General features: G+C 43.5%; 2 protein-coding genes across 2 annotated transcripts; one reads left to right on the top strand and one right to left on the bottom strand.

The window, feature by feature from the left end:
• Nucleotides 1-68: 68 nt before the first annotated feature.
• On the bottom strand, nt 69-3,132 carry BDB00DRAFT_883407 (uncharacterized protein; the record flags this gene model as incomplete). The annotated part of the gene is made up of 3 exons (XM_053128231.1): nt 69-2,531; nt 2,627-2,792; nt 2,864-3,132. The coding sequence occupies 3 exons, from the start codon at nt 3,130-3,132 to the stop codon at nt 69-71; spliced, it is 2,898 nt and encodes a 965-aa protein (XP_052978923.1).
• Nucleotides 3,133-12,949: 9,817 nt separating this feature from the next.
• BDB00DRAFT_939557 (uncharacterized protein) lies at nt 12,950-14,529 on the top strand (the record flags this gene model as incomplete). The annotated part of the gene is made up of 6 exons (XM_053129320.1): nt 12,950-13,557; nt 13,639-13,685; nt 13,844-13,936; nt 14,013-14,159; nt 14,235-14,366; nt 14,495-14,529. The coding sequence occupies exons 1-6, from the start codon at nt 13,382-13,384 to the stop codon at nt 14,527-14,529; spliced, it is 630 nt and encodes a 209-aa protein (XP_052978922.1). The 5' UTR covers nt 12,950-13,381.
• Nucleotides 14,530-14,996: the final 467 nt, after the last annotated feature.

The following is a 14,996-nucleotide window of genomic DNA, read 5'->3' as shown; positions in this document are numbered from 1 at the left end:
GAAAAAGGCAAGGGGTATCAAAAAGAACGAGAGAAATATACACACAAAGGGGAGAAGAATAGCACTGATTAACAAGTTGACGGTAAAAGAAGTCCATTAGAGATGTGGACAGGGCCTTGTAATGCTTTGAGCAAGACAAGGTCGGAGGGCTCGCGTCGCATCGTCACCAGAGCCTGCTGGGCCTTTTGCACGACGATATCCGACGACCGGGCCATCACACTTGTCGACTGCAACTTGCGCAGCTCAATGACCTCATCCATGAGCGCCTCAGACACTAAACGCGCCTCATCTGGCTCCAGTGAGCGAACCAAGGAGAGCGCGACCTGATACGCGACCTGGCTGTTCGTTTCCGGATCGGCCAAATCGATCTGCAACTCCTTATCGACCACATCCGACCATTCGGGCGACTGTTGCAGCTGGTTGATCTGGAAATCCAGGTAGTCGAGTTCCAAGGTGATCGTATCGATCCGATCATCCATGTATTGGGGTTCTGCCGGATCGTCACCGTCAAGCACAAGCTCGCGCTCGGCTAACAGTTCCTTCTGCTCGCATTGTAACCGGTCTCGCTTTTGGCACAGGTCTTGCATTTCTTTGTGACAGCTCTTGATGTGCAGCGCCAGCGCGCGATGGATGAGCCGTTTCTTTTGGAACACCCGTTGTTGTAACGAGGCCAGTTTGAACGATCCGCGTTTGTTGAGCGATTGACGTACGATGCAGCCGCGTACGCTTGCACACGCCATGGCTTTGGTCAGCACCTGTCGATCCAGTTTGCCGCACGTCAGAATTTTCTTGAGCAGGAGCGCCACCTGTTTCATCTGGCCACTCAGCATGGCCATTTCTTCGGTGGCGCGCTTGGCGGTCGCCTTGTGCATGGACACATCCCGCTCGATCCGTTTGCGTGCAGCAACAGCCTGGGTCTCGTTCCGCTTCAGCTTGGTGATCTCGCGTTCGTAGCTACTGCATCGTTCGCGTGTACGATCCGAGTCTTGCTTGATGCGCTTGGTCATCTTTTTCTTCTCCTGGTTCGCCTTGTCGAGTTTCGACTTGAGGCTCAGGATCACGGCATTGCTCTTGGTCCGTGCGGATTCGGCGCTCGTGAGGGTCTGTGCGTGCTTGCGCTTCAGGACCGACAGCTCGGTCGACAATTTCTTGATCCGGCTTTCGTATTGCGATTTCTGTTCACTCATGTCTCGACGGAACTGGACTTGAGCTTCTTTCTTTTTGGCCTGTGCGTCGGCTAGTTTGGCCTCGTATTGCTGTACTTGCTCCATGCGTTGCGATTCGCACTTTTCCAAAAGCTGGACTAGTTGCTGCTTGCCATTTACGCATGTTTGTAATTTGGTGAGCAGTAGCGTGTTGTCGTGGTGATCTTTGCTCGATCGACGGAGGCCGTTGCCTTTTTTCATGTTGTTGTTGATATTGTTTTTGTTATTGCGACATGGTTCGTAGATGGGTAGAACAGAGCCAAATGAGTCTGCGAAACTGAGAATTCTGGGGTCGTTTGAAAGCAGACCGTCGTCTTCGGGCGTGGGTGGTGCAGATACGCCTCGGACCCACGGGTTTTCTGCAGATTTGAGGAATGTTGTTTCTTCTGCCAAGCTGGCCTTGGCCTGCTCGATGGATTTCCAAACATTGTTCATCGAAGAGGTTCGCTGATTTTTGGGTGAATGGTTGACGCTCAGGCGACGACGGCCGCGCACGGATCGTTTCGAACCAAAGCGATAACTGTGGCGCTTCTTGGCCTTGGGTGTCTTTTCGGCTGTAGCTGCTGGCACAGCCACTTCATGACTGGTTGAAGATCCAACCAAAGTTGCCAGATCGTCTTCTTCACTTTTGCTCATGCGTCGTTGATGCTGCTGCTGTTGATGCTGCTGCTGATGCTGCTGCTGCTTGAGCGTTTCGTTTTCAGCTCTGAGTTTTTCAATGGTCTGGCAATACTCGGACACCAAACTATCTTCCACATCTTGAACGGCGTCAGCCACAGCTCCATAAGAAGCGGGGTCGTAGTTTTGCTCGACGAGCTTTTTCAATCGATCACGTTCGTATTTGGTGCAAGCCAATTCGTTGGTCATCTGACTCAGGGTCCCATTCATTGCGACGACCTCTGTCTTGAGCGTGTCCATCTCGTCATTGACTGCATGCAGGAACTCGTCATTGCCCCTGAGCTCCTCCTTGAGGCGGATGATCTGGGCTTTAAGTTTTTCGACACAGGCCGGGTCCGCGCCATTGAACTCTTGGTTGACGACGACTCGGTTTCGAATGTTGCGAGCACGGTTTGCGTATTTCAAAGTGTTGAGTGTCTCGGTGTAGTTGCTGTCTGCAGGCGAGACGCATGCAAGCATCAGGGTCTGGCTGTTGCCGCCCAAAGAATCCTGCAAGAGGCGCGTGAGTTTGGAGTCACGGTATGGAATGTGGGACACTTTCCGGGACTCGTCGCCCAAGGCCGATATGACATTGCCGAGAGCCAACAGGCCGGTGTTGATTGAGATACCTTCCTTGGCACGGTCTCCGACTGCATTGGTTCGTTTCAGCTTAATTGCGTAAAATATGTCAGTTAATATGTCTGGATAAATGCGTGCGTGTGTGTGTGTAACAGAAGCAGGAATGGGGATGGATGATAGCTTACCCGTTCTGAGCCAGCAAGATCGACAAAGTGGAACTTTGAAGTGAGACGGCTGCCATCATCCATGGATTGCTTGAGGATCACCGAAAAAATGGCATGTGACCGTGAGGAGGAGCGATTCATATCGGTGGATGCTGTGGTACGTGCAATGGAACCCTTTTGCAGCAATCTGGCATGGATGACCAAATTTAGTAAGGCATACACAAATGCACTGTTTTATGCCTGGCAATAACAACTTACTCTAGCAGCTCTCTGGGACTGGCCACGGGCTCTTCACGCACACCCATCCAGCAGATGTTGCCTTGGGCATCTTCGCGAATGGAGACATGGAGCCCCTCGCCACGCTTGACTGCTGGGTTCAAAAGATCAACGAGATCCTCATTGTACAGCTCTAGAAAGGAGACGTACACTTCAGGCGACGTCTGGCGTTTGGCAAGTTCGCCAAACAACGAGTCAATGAACCGTGGCACAATGCCTCCAGAGGATGGCGAGTCTAGGCCGATGCCCATACTGTATGTTTTGCCGCTTCCTGTTTGTCTGTGGTGACCAATATAATTAAGGGCGTTTAGTTTAGTGTATTTGAGTAAAATACGATGAAAAAAGGGGGGCTGCGCACATGGTGGTTATATGTGTCAAAATGATGGTGACGGTAGTAGAACAACAACAACAACAACAACAACATACCCATAAGCAAGGATGGTCGAATTGTAGCCATCCAAGAATTTGTGAAGCAGCGGCGTCACGGATGTGTCGTAGACTTGCTGTTGGTCGGCGATGGGTGGGTAGGCATAATCGAATGTGAATGATCGTTGCTCGTTGCCGACGGTGATCTGAGGCTGATCGGGTATAAAGCTGATGCAGCATTGGTTCTGGAATTCTTGCTCTGTTAACGGCCGTACACGCACAGCGACTCTGAAGAAAGAGTAGAAGATGTGTTTTTGTTTTGAGTAAAACGAGTCAACAAATGATCATAGACAGCGCAGCAGCGGCAGTACCTGACTGAGGAGGATGTGGACATGGTATCTTTCATTTTCAGGTATGAGGTGGGTCGTGGTTGCTGTTGTTGTGTGTGCGTGTGGCGTGTGTGTGTGTGTGTGTGTGTGTGTGTGTAGAGATTAATGTATGAAATGGTGGTATACAGAATAAAGACGGATGCGATTATAAAGAAGTGCAGTGATAATGTACAAGAAGTAAGTAAGAAAAGAACAGAAAAGAGAAACGATGAAGGAAAGGGAGAGAGAAAGAAGAAAGAAAAAAAAGAGAAATGGAGTTTTGTCTCCTAATAATAACCAGCAATCATCAAAAAATAAAATGTAAACAGGCAAACCCAAACTTGGCAACCAAAACGCCAAAACTCTGTGCTTCACACAAAACATTCCGAACCAGCCCTTTACCCAATGAGCGCTAGTCCCTCTTTCTTGTACACATATGCGTCAAGACCAGTCTCGCTCATTTCCCCCATTGCCACCATTCGTCATGCAGAAGCAACTAAGCGAGGCTACCTGTTGCAGGCCAAAAGAACACATTACATGTTTCTGACTCGATCAACGAGAGAAAGAAAAAGCAGTAATCAGAGTAATAGATATATGCGCAACCTCTCACCCCCACCCCCAAAGCAGTTGGCTTGCAAGAGATCCACGATTTGGATACCCTAAAAGGTTGTAATCTCGTTCTTTTATCTAGGATAATGATAATGATGCTGATGATGGTACGGACTGTGGATGTTGTAGGGGACTAGAGCTATCAAATACATACACACACTGAGCCACCATCAGTACACATTGCATGCACGACCCAAAGGGAGAACAGAGGAAGCTTTTCCTCATCAAACTGCATCGGCGACAGCGATGATTTCCCAGAAAACCTGCTCTATCTTCATCCAATTTTATTGTCGCTCAAAAGAAAAAACCCTGAAGTATCTGTGCTTATACTTTTGTGCTTGTAATCACACATGTGTCTCGCTGATCCTTGTACACATTTTATGATAGCTGAAGTATACATAGTGTGTGTGTCCACCTCCCTAAGCGTAATAATAGCACTACATATTTCTATTAGCAGCAGCTGGAAGCAACATAATTATACATGTTCTTCCTTTCCATTGTTATCTTCCTACATAGTGTTCACAATGCACTCTTACACAGAAATAAAAAGAGCATGTAAGGAGCAAGGAGCTCTCTACCATAAAAGGTCACTCGAAGCCGACGCTACTACAACCACTACTACCACTACTCTAATGCTCTGCACACGTGTCATCTGTTTGGTTGCAATAAATTATGATTTGCATTAAAAAAGAATTGCCTTTTTTTAGGGAGTACTTTGTGGATAGACGAGTGCGTCCCGATGATAGAGAAAACGCTTCCTCGACTTTATTTACTATAATGATATGCTAGCCGTGCCCATCCTCGCTATCAAAGCTATGATAAGCCCCCATGATACTACAACCTGTATCCAGGTTTTTCCTTTTTCTTGGCTTTTTTATTTTTTTGATAATCATGGCAAGGTATACTCAACAATCACCAATGTATCATCACAGCCCTTTGAAAAGGGCGCAATATAAATTCATGCGACATGCTTTGTGATACCGGCTACACAAAGCTTCTATTTTCTTGTTTCACAATGACGACGTTCCCGGCGCTTATACCCCTTCTTCCAACACAAAAACACACAGGGCCTTTTAACTTTTTTAGTAAAGGGACTGGCTACGACGAAACGCCCACTCTCTCTCTCTCTCTCACATGGCCTGACGCGAAATCAATTGGTGCACAATGAGGAGCTATTGCCACCAGCTACATCCTTTTCTGTTGCCATGGTTCCTGTAGTATGTGGTTCTCGTTATCCTCACGACTACTGCATCTTATTGCTATGTAACAGATAGTACCTCCCATCATTTGACACAAGCTCGTCCTTTCATCCTCGTCATTAAACGTTACATCGTATTATAAACATAACAAGCAAAACAACAACAACAACAACAACAACAACAATCTGTGGTGTTAGGTGCACTGATCATTTGTCACACTTGCGCAACCTAAATGTAAGCACAACCCGACAACTTTTTACGCCATCACCATGCCTTTTATGAATTTAGAGTTTATTTTATAGTAGTGGGGTGTGTGTAATACGTGGGCCTGGAGTAACTTTCTTTTTTGGCGCCCATATCAACATGCTCATTTGTAGGTACTAAGAACAAAAAGCTGTTACCGCCAAGACAGTACATGCGTAGTGTGTATAGAGTAATACAAAGTCACCAGTAGCTTGTTTTTCGATTATTGACAATCCCCACCACCTCCCTTGGTACATGGGGACAGACGGATTGCTTGGGATTGTAGCTCTACAGACTTCGAATACTGTTGCTGGTTGCACATAGTTAGATTAGCAAGAAAGAACTTGCCCAATGCTCACCATTGAATGTACAACCAATGTAAAACGCCCGCAACATTAATCTGATCCTTGCTCGTGTCAAACAGAAACCTCTTCTTTAACACCGTCCCTTTTTCCCTCGCTCTTTCACTTTCTCCATGATAGCAAGTGCATATTGATTAAGCATCCTCACAGTATGAACCATCAACATATTTTGCATCCAACAAATGTAACGAATCTTTGAAGAGGTTACGAAGAGAGAGAGAGAAAAAGAGTTACCATTGCTATTGTATAGTAATGACACGAAAAAAATACAAATAAATTCTATATGTATCTATCTAGTAGAAGAGAAACATCGAGTAAAAGAGGAGAGGATTTGACCGTTTCTTTTACGATTAACTGAGGATCGTACGATTATTACAGTAGGAAAAAAACAAATATGTACGTATATAATTATGTTTAAATGAGAAAGAAAAGCGAGGACGATTATTTAAATCATATGTTCATCAATGATGTACGATCCAATAATGACACGTTCTGCCGTTCGAACGCGTACCATATATTTGCCATTAGGCAGCTTCAGATAAAAGTTGGAATAGCAAGCACTGGAGCTCAGATTGGAGGTGGAAGATAAAGCAGGTGTCGCCACATTGTCTTGTTCTTCTTCGTCCATGATATCGTCCTCATCGTGATTTTGTTGGGTTACATCTTGATAGTGCGCGTAATACACCTCATCGTCCTCATCATCGTCAGCGTCTGCAAAATCTGACATGGTAGACATTGTCATTGGCGGAAGTGTCGATGAACGTGGAACTACGAATGAATACATTGACCGTTGTTGTTGTTGTTGTTGTTGTTGTTGCTGTGGAAAGATGTTGATGAAATCCTGACTTGTTGCTGATGTTGATCGAGTTTTTGACGCTGCTGGATAAGTATGAGAGAATAACGGATGGTGATGATGGCGCCATTCTACGACCCTGCGGCGAAGTCTTGTCAAGCAGCTCTTCATTTTGAGCATGATGGGTATATCTTTTATCCAACAAAGAAAGTTAAAAAAAGGGTTTATAAAAAAGCGGCGTGTACTATGTATATGTCCTTTCTTTCTCTCTCTTTATATATATATATATATATATATATATATATCTATATCATCAGTAGCAGTATCGGTGGGTCACAGCAACCAAGGTTTATTTATACGCTTGCATAAGGTATGCCTTGTATGTGTGATGAATGTGATATAGTGTGTGTGTGTGTGTGCACGTATTCGGGCCGTCGAGCGCCGAGCTTATACAACAAACATGCAAAGAATAATTGGACCCCTGCTGCATGCATTTTGATCTGAACTTGACTTTTATCCCCTCTCTCTCTCTCTCAGTTATACAAATTTCATCATAGCTATTACAGCAACGTGAGCAAGAGAAGTTGTTATGTAGTTACAGTGTACTATCCTGTTGTTGTGCTTGCAGATGCAATTCTGGACCTATTTGTTTCCAGTACTGTCCCTCTGCTTATTTACCATCCTTTATCCCGCTCTTTGGCGATCCCGGCAAAAGACGCAGGGAATCGAGAATGTGTTAGCTTGATTGCCACTACCCTCCGTAATATAATTAGAAGAAGAATATACCCCAATAATAAATTCCATCCCTTATAATTGGTAGCGTAAAGGAAGATCTCCGATTCAGAGAGGAAGAAAAAAAGGGCTGAATATGTTTGCAGATCATAAAAAAGAACCCTACAGCTTGGTTTTAGCCACTTTGCTACTACTACTACCATGGTCGCGCGAAAATGAAAAATAAAAAAAAAGTGAATTCTCGGGGGATGGGGTTGCAGCATGTTCTCACTATGTACAAATGTTTATTTTTACATGTTTATATTTGGATGTGATAAGCTATTATGATTGTTTTGCTACATTATTAAGTAATAGCGTAGCAAAAGAATGGTGATGTTCAGTAAGTGATACGGTTGTTCCGCTAGAGTTAGCTAACAATAACCTTTCAATACGGACGTACAAAGCACAGCAGTGCCATCATAGTTGTGGTTCTAGTGGTCGATAACAAATCACTTAATACTACTGACATCTTGTAAGTAACGACAAAACGTAGAGCACATATACAAACCATGCTCTGTTAAAAGCAGCAATAACAGAGGTGCTTTTATTTAATATAATAGTAGCATGTTAAATGCATACTTCCCAATTGCCCTCCTCACTGACGTGAATACGTATAAACTGTAGTATACATTATAATATTAAATTGAATTACTACTGGCTGATATTGCTACATGGCCGAAAAGTCAGAGGTGTTTTGATACCGTTACTACTAAACGCGCTTGTCTTTCACTTGGAGGACTCAATGTGGTTTGAGAAACAATAATGCTTCATTGATTCAAACGGATGGATTGTCGAATGCACGAATATCATTCTAGACATAGCGAACAAAAAAAAACGAGCTGAGCCATCAATTTACGTTTTTTTGTTTTGCGAAGAAATCATGTCATTTTGGGAAAAGATGTCTGCTGTTTACGCTTCTTTTTGATACCATACCATTTAAAGTGAACACCTTGCATAAGGTTTGTTTGTCAGAACGTTTAATTCGGATCAACTCTACCGCGCTTGCTCATAGCGCATAGGTGCTGTTGCTGCTGCTTTGCCGCGTGCTCTCTTTCCTGCGTAATATCATCATCATTACAAATCTATTTCTCATGTCGTCCCTGTTCTTTATCCCAGGGCTTTTTTTAATGACCACATGACATTGATGTCTTTGTTGTTTCTAGCGTACTCACCAGCATCTATCAGAGCACATTATCTTGAGCCCCGTATTATGCACGACCCAACAGATCTTTCTTCATGGCCACTTTAATAAACATTCTCAATCATGTAGATAATGAAAGATTTACATACTGCCCCTCGTAGACTGCCGACACTATGTACGATTGAATTGCTTTTATATATAATTAATGATAAATAAAGTGACCTCATTCATCCGTCCGGTGCATGAGGGAGTTATGATTGATGTTGGCTGGCCAACCATTTTCATGTCATTAATATGTCCTTTTTCTGATGAACGTGAGGAACTCAACCCAGCACATAGTGGTGATAGTAGTCATCATCACCTCCAACGTTTGCAGCGGCTGAATTAGTTTATGTAGTCGTTCAATCATGCAATATCATTTACGACTGAAAAAAACAACAACAACGATAAACTAAGGGGTGTCTGAGTTGGGATTGCGTCAGTCAATTTCTCTCCTTCCTCCTACATACTCCTCTACTGTCTCAAATTCTGCATGTCATGTTTTCCACCACGAAAATGATGAGATAACACAGTATAGAGTGGTCAGTGGCCCTCCACTAGCAACATCAAATTGCATTTTCTTCTCGTGTATGTTGTATCACAGTCTATGCTATTGAAATTATTTTAATATAGACCGTGATGGATGCCACGCATCAAATCTTCTGGTGGAACACAATCAACGTACACATAGACATGTATGTAGTAAATCTTGCAATGCCATGATATAGAAGGAAAAAAAATCACATCATCAAAGTGAGATCAGAAGAAATGGGTGCCAGAGAGTTTGCTTTGTTTTTTTTTTCAATTGAGTGTCTTGCGTATTTTTTTGCCCTTTTTAGAGTCTTCGCGATTGTAACCATTCATCTGCTTCTAAAAACATACTAGCACATTCAACAGTGTCCTTGATGGCTCGGATACCTGCAACCAACCCTTCCCAGAACTGGAACGCCTGGACCAAATCTGACTTGACTGAGTTGCAGACCGGGAACGCAGATTCCGTTGCGGATACTGCTGCATTCTTATCCGAGTCATTGACCGTTTGCTCCAAATAATACTTGCTGACCAAACCCATAGCTACGTTCACATCCGATTGGTATGGCAAGCTAGATAGATTCACAATAAGATTTAACTATAGATTTCTCTCTCTCTCTCTCTCTCTCTCTTCACTATGGTATTCTATTTTTGCATAAAGTAAAAGAGATATATAATACCTGTCAGCAATGTCAAAGTAATCCGAGCGTTCTTTTTCGGCAAGGTTGTTTAAGAAGAGTGATAGTGCAAGCATTTCACAAAGGTTTCGGTAGCTACGGTTCAATGCCTTGATAAAGCTGTTGAATACCAACATGTCCCGATCCAAAGGTCCTTTCCATTGTGTGTTCTAAGTAGATAAAAGAGAGACGGGATCAAACAAATCAGTTCCTTGCTTGCTAACACATGTATCTCCTGCTTTCAAGAACTAAAATGACCCGCGCGTATTTGGGGTACCTTGAGTTCCATAGGTAACAATGACATTGCCCGACTAATTAATCTGATATGTCGTTGTTCAGCATCTGACAAAAGTAATTCATCATCAGTGTTTTTCTTTCATTTGTTATAACATTCAATCCAATCGTCATCGTCGTCCTCGTACTAATAGAAGCAGTGGTAGTACCATTTCCAGTAATTCGCGAGTAAGTCTTTGCATAAGGTTTGTTGGTTAGCACTTCAAATCGGATCAGCTCCACAGCACTCAACAAAGCTTCCTGCATGTGGAACGAGGGTTTCTTGTTTTTGCCACCAGCTGTTGCCAACGCAACAGTGAGTGCTTCGCCCCAGGGTGTATGGATATGCTTCGACGATGTCAACAGACTTCAAAAGAGAATGAAATTCGTGAGATCCACATTCCGTATCACATCACGTAGAGAGAAAGAGATAGTTAGATCCAAACTTACTCTCGAATTTCCAAAGTCTTCCACAACACGTTGGCCACGATTTCGTCCTTTTTCTGCAAGGCCTAAAACAATTTAAAACCTTCATCTGTTTAGTGCATAGTGAATTATGAGGAAATTCCAGTAAGTCTTTCATATAACCTTATCCGAAGGGGTCCGAGCAATCGTCTTTGCAGCATTTGCTTCGTTCTCCGTTGCTTTCATGCAGAATGCAATATCCACATCAGTGGTCTAAAGAAATGGAATCATGAGGGGACAATTTTGTTATTGTTGTTGTCGTTGGTCAGCATCTCAATTCGATAATTTTCTCTTCAAGTGAGCCCCCTTACTTTTCCCCCTTCCGAAGCTTCTTTTTCTTTCCTCTTGGCCTATTCTATCCTCCCTTCATCTCCTCCCATGTCTCACATTCTGTGTTTTTTTTTCAGCATCCACAAAGTCGTGGGTGACATGCCATGAACGGGTACTGTCATAAACGGTGTTTAGGAGAGTTGCGTTGCTATTGGGTGCTGAGGTACCGCCGCCCGCGTTCGAGTGGTTATAGTTGGGGTGATGGTGCATGATATGTTCACTGGATGGATCAAAGTAAAAGTAGCTTGCGATTTTGCGGCTTTGATAGAACGAATGAAGAGGCTGGGTCAACAAGCTGAGCGTTTGCGTTCGAATGCTCAATAATCCGAGCAAAAAGTTGCGATATTCGGTCGTTTCACCATTGTCCAAGGGTGCGTTTTCAATAAGAACACCCGATACCAGCGTATTAATCGATTGAGGACCAATAAGGCCACGCATCAAGTAGTAGTACAATTCGTCGGGTAGTCGATAGCCGATAAACTCGTGAATGTCGTTCGGTGCCATTTCTGCATTCAGTGGTCGCACTTCGCCCTCGTCGGTCAGTACTGGATGATATTTAATGACACATCGTGCGCGGCAGAACGTGTCCATGTAGTTGTTTTTCGATACGCTAGGGTCGTCTATGTATGCCTGGATCGTGTTGAATCCCGTCTTGTGTTGTTTGATTAAATCATGCACGTCTACATATTGTGCGTATGTGAATTGAGCACGCATTCGTTCTAATTTGATCCACTCAAGTTACGTGTAACTTTTTCCTCTTCAAACCTTTGAATGTAAAGCTCATGACATTGTGATTGAGGGCTGGAAAGCTGCTGCAGTACTCAAATCCAGCCAGCAGGCAGATGTCCAGGAACTGATCGTCTGATACGTGCAAATCCTGCAGCACGGTCTTTTTACTCATCCACAAATAGTTTCCTTTCTACACGAAAAGATCATCCATCAATGCTCGTGGCTTCCTCCTTTTTCCTTTCTTCTCTTCCGTGCTGTTCTTACCTCAAAGTCAATAGTCGTGATGATTTTATCGATATCAAACATCAAGAGTTCCGTTCCACCATACACGACATTGACAATCTGTTTAGGGTGCGTATACATGTATGCGAGCTGTAATTTTTTTAAAGTATTAAAATTATTATATTCTCTTTCTTGAACATTTCGCTTCCTCTCTCTCTCTCTCTTTCTCTATTTTACCTGAGCCCATGCCGAATAAGGTGCGCGAATAAACTCAACACCATTCTCATGCAAAATATGGAGAACCTGACTCAACATATCGGCTGGGTGCACGCCACCACTGTTGCTCCAGCTACCCATCGCCATATCTGGCCGACCTTTATCATAATAATCCCATCCTGCTGCGCGTTGTGAGGGTCGACGATCCTCATGTGAGAACGGTTTGTCTTTACGAACTATCGCCAGACCAGGAAACACAAAGATGGGCTGAATGTGGTTGGCTCTATGAATTTATAGATAATTCAATCAATGAACAAAACGATGTGTGAGTTGTAACGTTACTTTTTAGATCCCTTTTTCCACAGATGAGAAAGAAAATATATCGAAAACAAGAAAACAACGAGCTTACTTGTATGCTTTGATTTCTGTTTCAATGGAATCACGCAATTTTAAAGGCACACCTCCCATGGCCGACAAGGCAGGCTCTTTGGCAAGGATTTTGCGTAGCCAGTAGTTGCCATCAATGCCGAGTCTGGTGTCCTTGAGTTGTGGCACGCCGGATGTTTGAATAAGTCGCCTTTCTGCTGTAAATACTGTTATCCGCGCGTATGGTGGTGTTTGCATTTTTAATGGTTAGCAAGGTTGCAATCTGTTAAGCCCAGGATGGAGAAGGAGATGCTTACTGTCGAAATGTCGGATCGGCATGGTGTGTATGTGTGGTCGCGTCAAAAAGGAAACGCAGTGGCGGGCCCGATTGATTTTCGTAAAAGTACTTCTCCTCTCTCCGCCTGCTAATTAGACAACGCGGGTTGTCAGCAAAAAGCACCCCTTATTTTACATATGCAATTGCTATGTACCACAACTACAAATTGCTCATATACTACTGTCAGCGCATGGTTCTTACTACTGGCATACGGCGATATAAAACGAACGAGTAACCATCGAGCGCTTTTCTGTTGACAGCAAAGTAGATCGCACAATCATGCATATTAATATACAGCAATGCCTATTCGTGCTTTGAACCAAGCATTATGGCGTGTTAACAGAACAAGCTGTGGAGATTGTTGGTGACAATCAAGCGGAAGAAATTGATGATGTTGACCGGTTAGGCGACGCGTTACTACAAGACCTTTATCACCACTGTCATAAAAATACCACCCTACGACATGCGCAAGGAGTATGACCTTTTCTGGATGCGTTTGGCTATGGAACAGTTCCTGAGCTACTATCAGAACAACGTGGTCCAGAACATAAGTGAGCTCGCTAGTGAGATGGATTATGACATCCTGTTTTGGTCAGTTTTGGACCGTTGTTTCCAAATGCTAAGAACGTGTATAACAAGGTATGTTGCCATTTTTAATACCACTATTCATCGCTTATCCTCTTATTATCGCTCATACTAAGTTACGTTTATCTATTCAAGAGATCGATCTTGCGCTGCAACATCGTTACGTGTGAACGAGAACCGAGGTATTAGTGGCGCAGCGTGCACTGAACATGAGAAATCGACGACCCGTCCGGATTTGCTTTTGTGAAATGTCGAATACGGTTGTGGTGAAGTCGAAAGATCAGGCGACGTCGCAGCAACGAAGAAAGAAATAGTGGAAACTCTTCTCCATAGCCCAAAGACGATGAAAGACCTGTTGTTCGTGCGGCTTACGAAGTCGAGTTTAATGCAGGCGTGACAAAGAAGCTGCGAATTGTATGCTTTCATCACACCGGTAAGATCATATTATGATTACTTTAAGCTCGCACAAGCAAAAACTAGTACTGACCACTAGCATAATGACGACACAGGACGCCGGATGAAATTGTCGTTGATGGATTCACCAGCAGGATACATTTGCAGATTGATGGATACCGATGAGTTGAAGATTCCTTTCAACAAACGGTTAAATAGTTGCAAACATCTGCCGAATGCTGAAACTGACAATTCAAGCCAAGGTATATACAGACGAAACAGTGTTAGCCAAAGCTTTATTGATGCTCTTTATGTACATAAAAAGAAACAGATGATAGTGAAGGACGTCGTGCAGATCTTGGAAGGATACAAGGCTAAAACCGGAACCGAAGCCGATTTTAAGGCTAAGAGAAAGTTCAAAGAAGCCAAGACCATAATTCCTCCAGCATTGACAACGCACGCCCCAGCAGGTACCCAAAGAAAACGAAAGGTTTACCAAGTTGATTATCATGGCAATCGCTCAGAGATGCCATTATCTGTTAAAAGATGTCATAGACAGTTTTGTATAAATAAAGACGTGCAGCATACTTATTTACAGTGCTACACTACTCCTTCGACACTCAGATTCAATAACAACAGCTATCACATCGTGGAGCAAAATAAACGACATACTGTAGCTACTTATTTTGTGCGTTCTCCGAAAACTAAAGTAGCCTTAACGCGGACCTTTTTAATGTCAAAAATTATGATGACAGGCTATTGAAAGATTATCAAAATGTTTCGTTGTCGCGATTCGCGAACCATGTTCAGGGCACTATTATCACACAAAGCGTAGTATTGTGGGGTTGCAGCAGTTGGCCAAGCTTTTTTGATCAGGCATTATTGGTGTTTCAAAGTGAAACCACTGGAGTTTAGCGCGTAACTGTTCACCCCTTTCAGATGTAAATATGATTTGTGTCTTTATATAAGAGTTTGAGGACCGAATCGCCTTTATTCATTAATTACAATGATGTGTTGAAAAAAGCAATTGGGTTGTATGGTCAAAGACGTTGTCAGTGTGCTTAAGCATACATCCCAGATTTTCAAAATGCTAGTTACAC

The sequence above is a fragment of the Zychaea mexicana genome (genome assembly GCF_025766255.1).
Source record: "Zychaea mexicana strain RSA 1403 chromosome Unknown BDB00scaffold_45, whole genome shotgun sequence".
NCBI lineage: Eukaryota > Fungi > Mucoromycota > Mucoromycetes > Mucorales > Lichtheimiaceae > Zychaea > Zychaea mexicana.
Note: the sequence above shows the minus strand (reverse complement) of the source record. Positions and strands in the feature narration are given on the sequence as shown.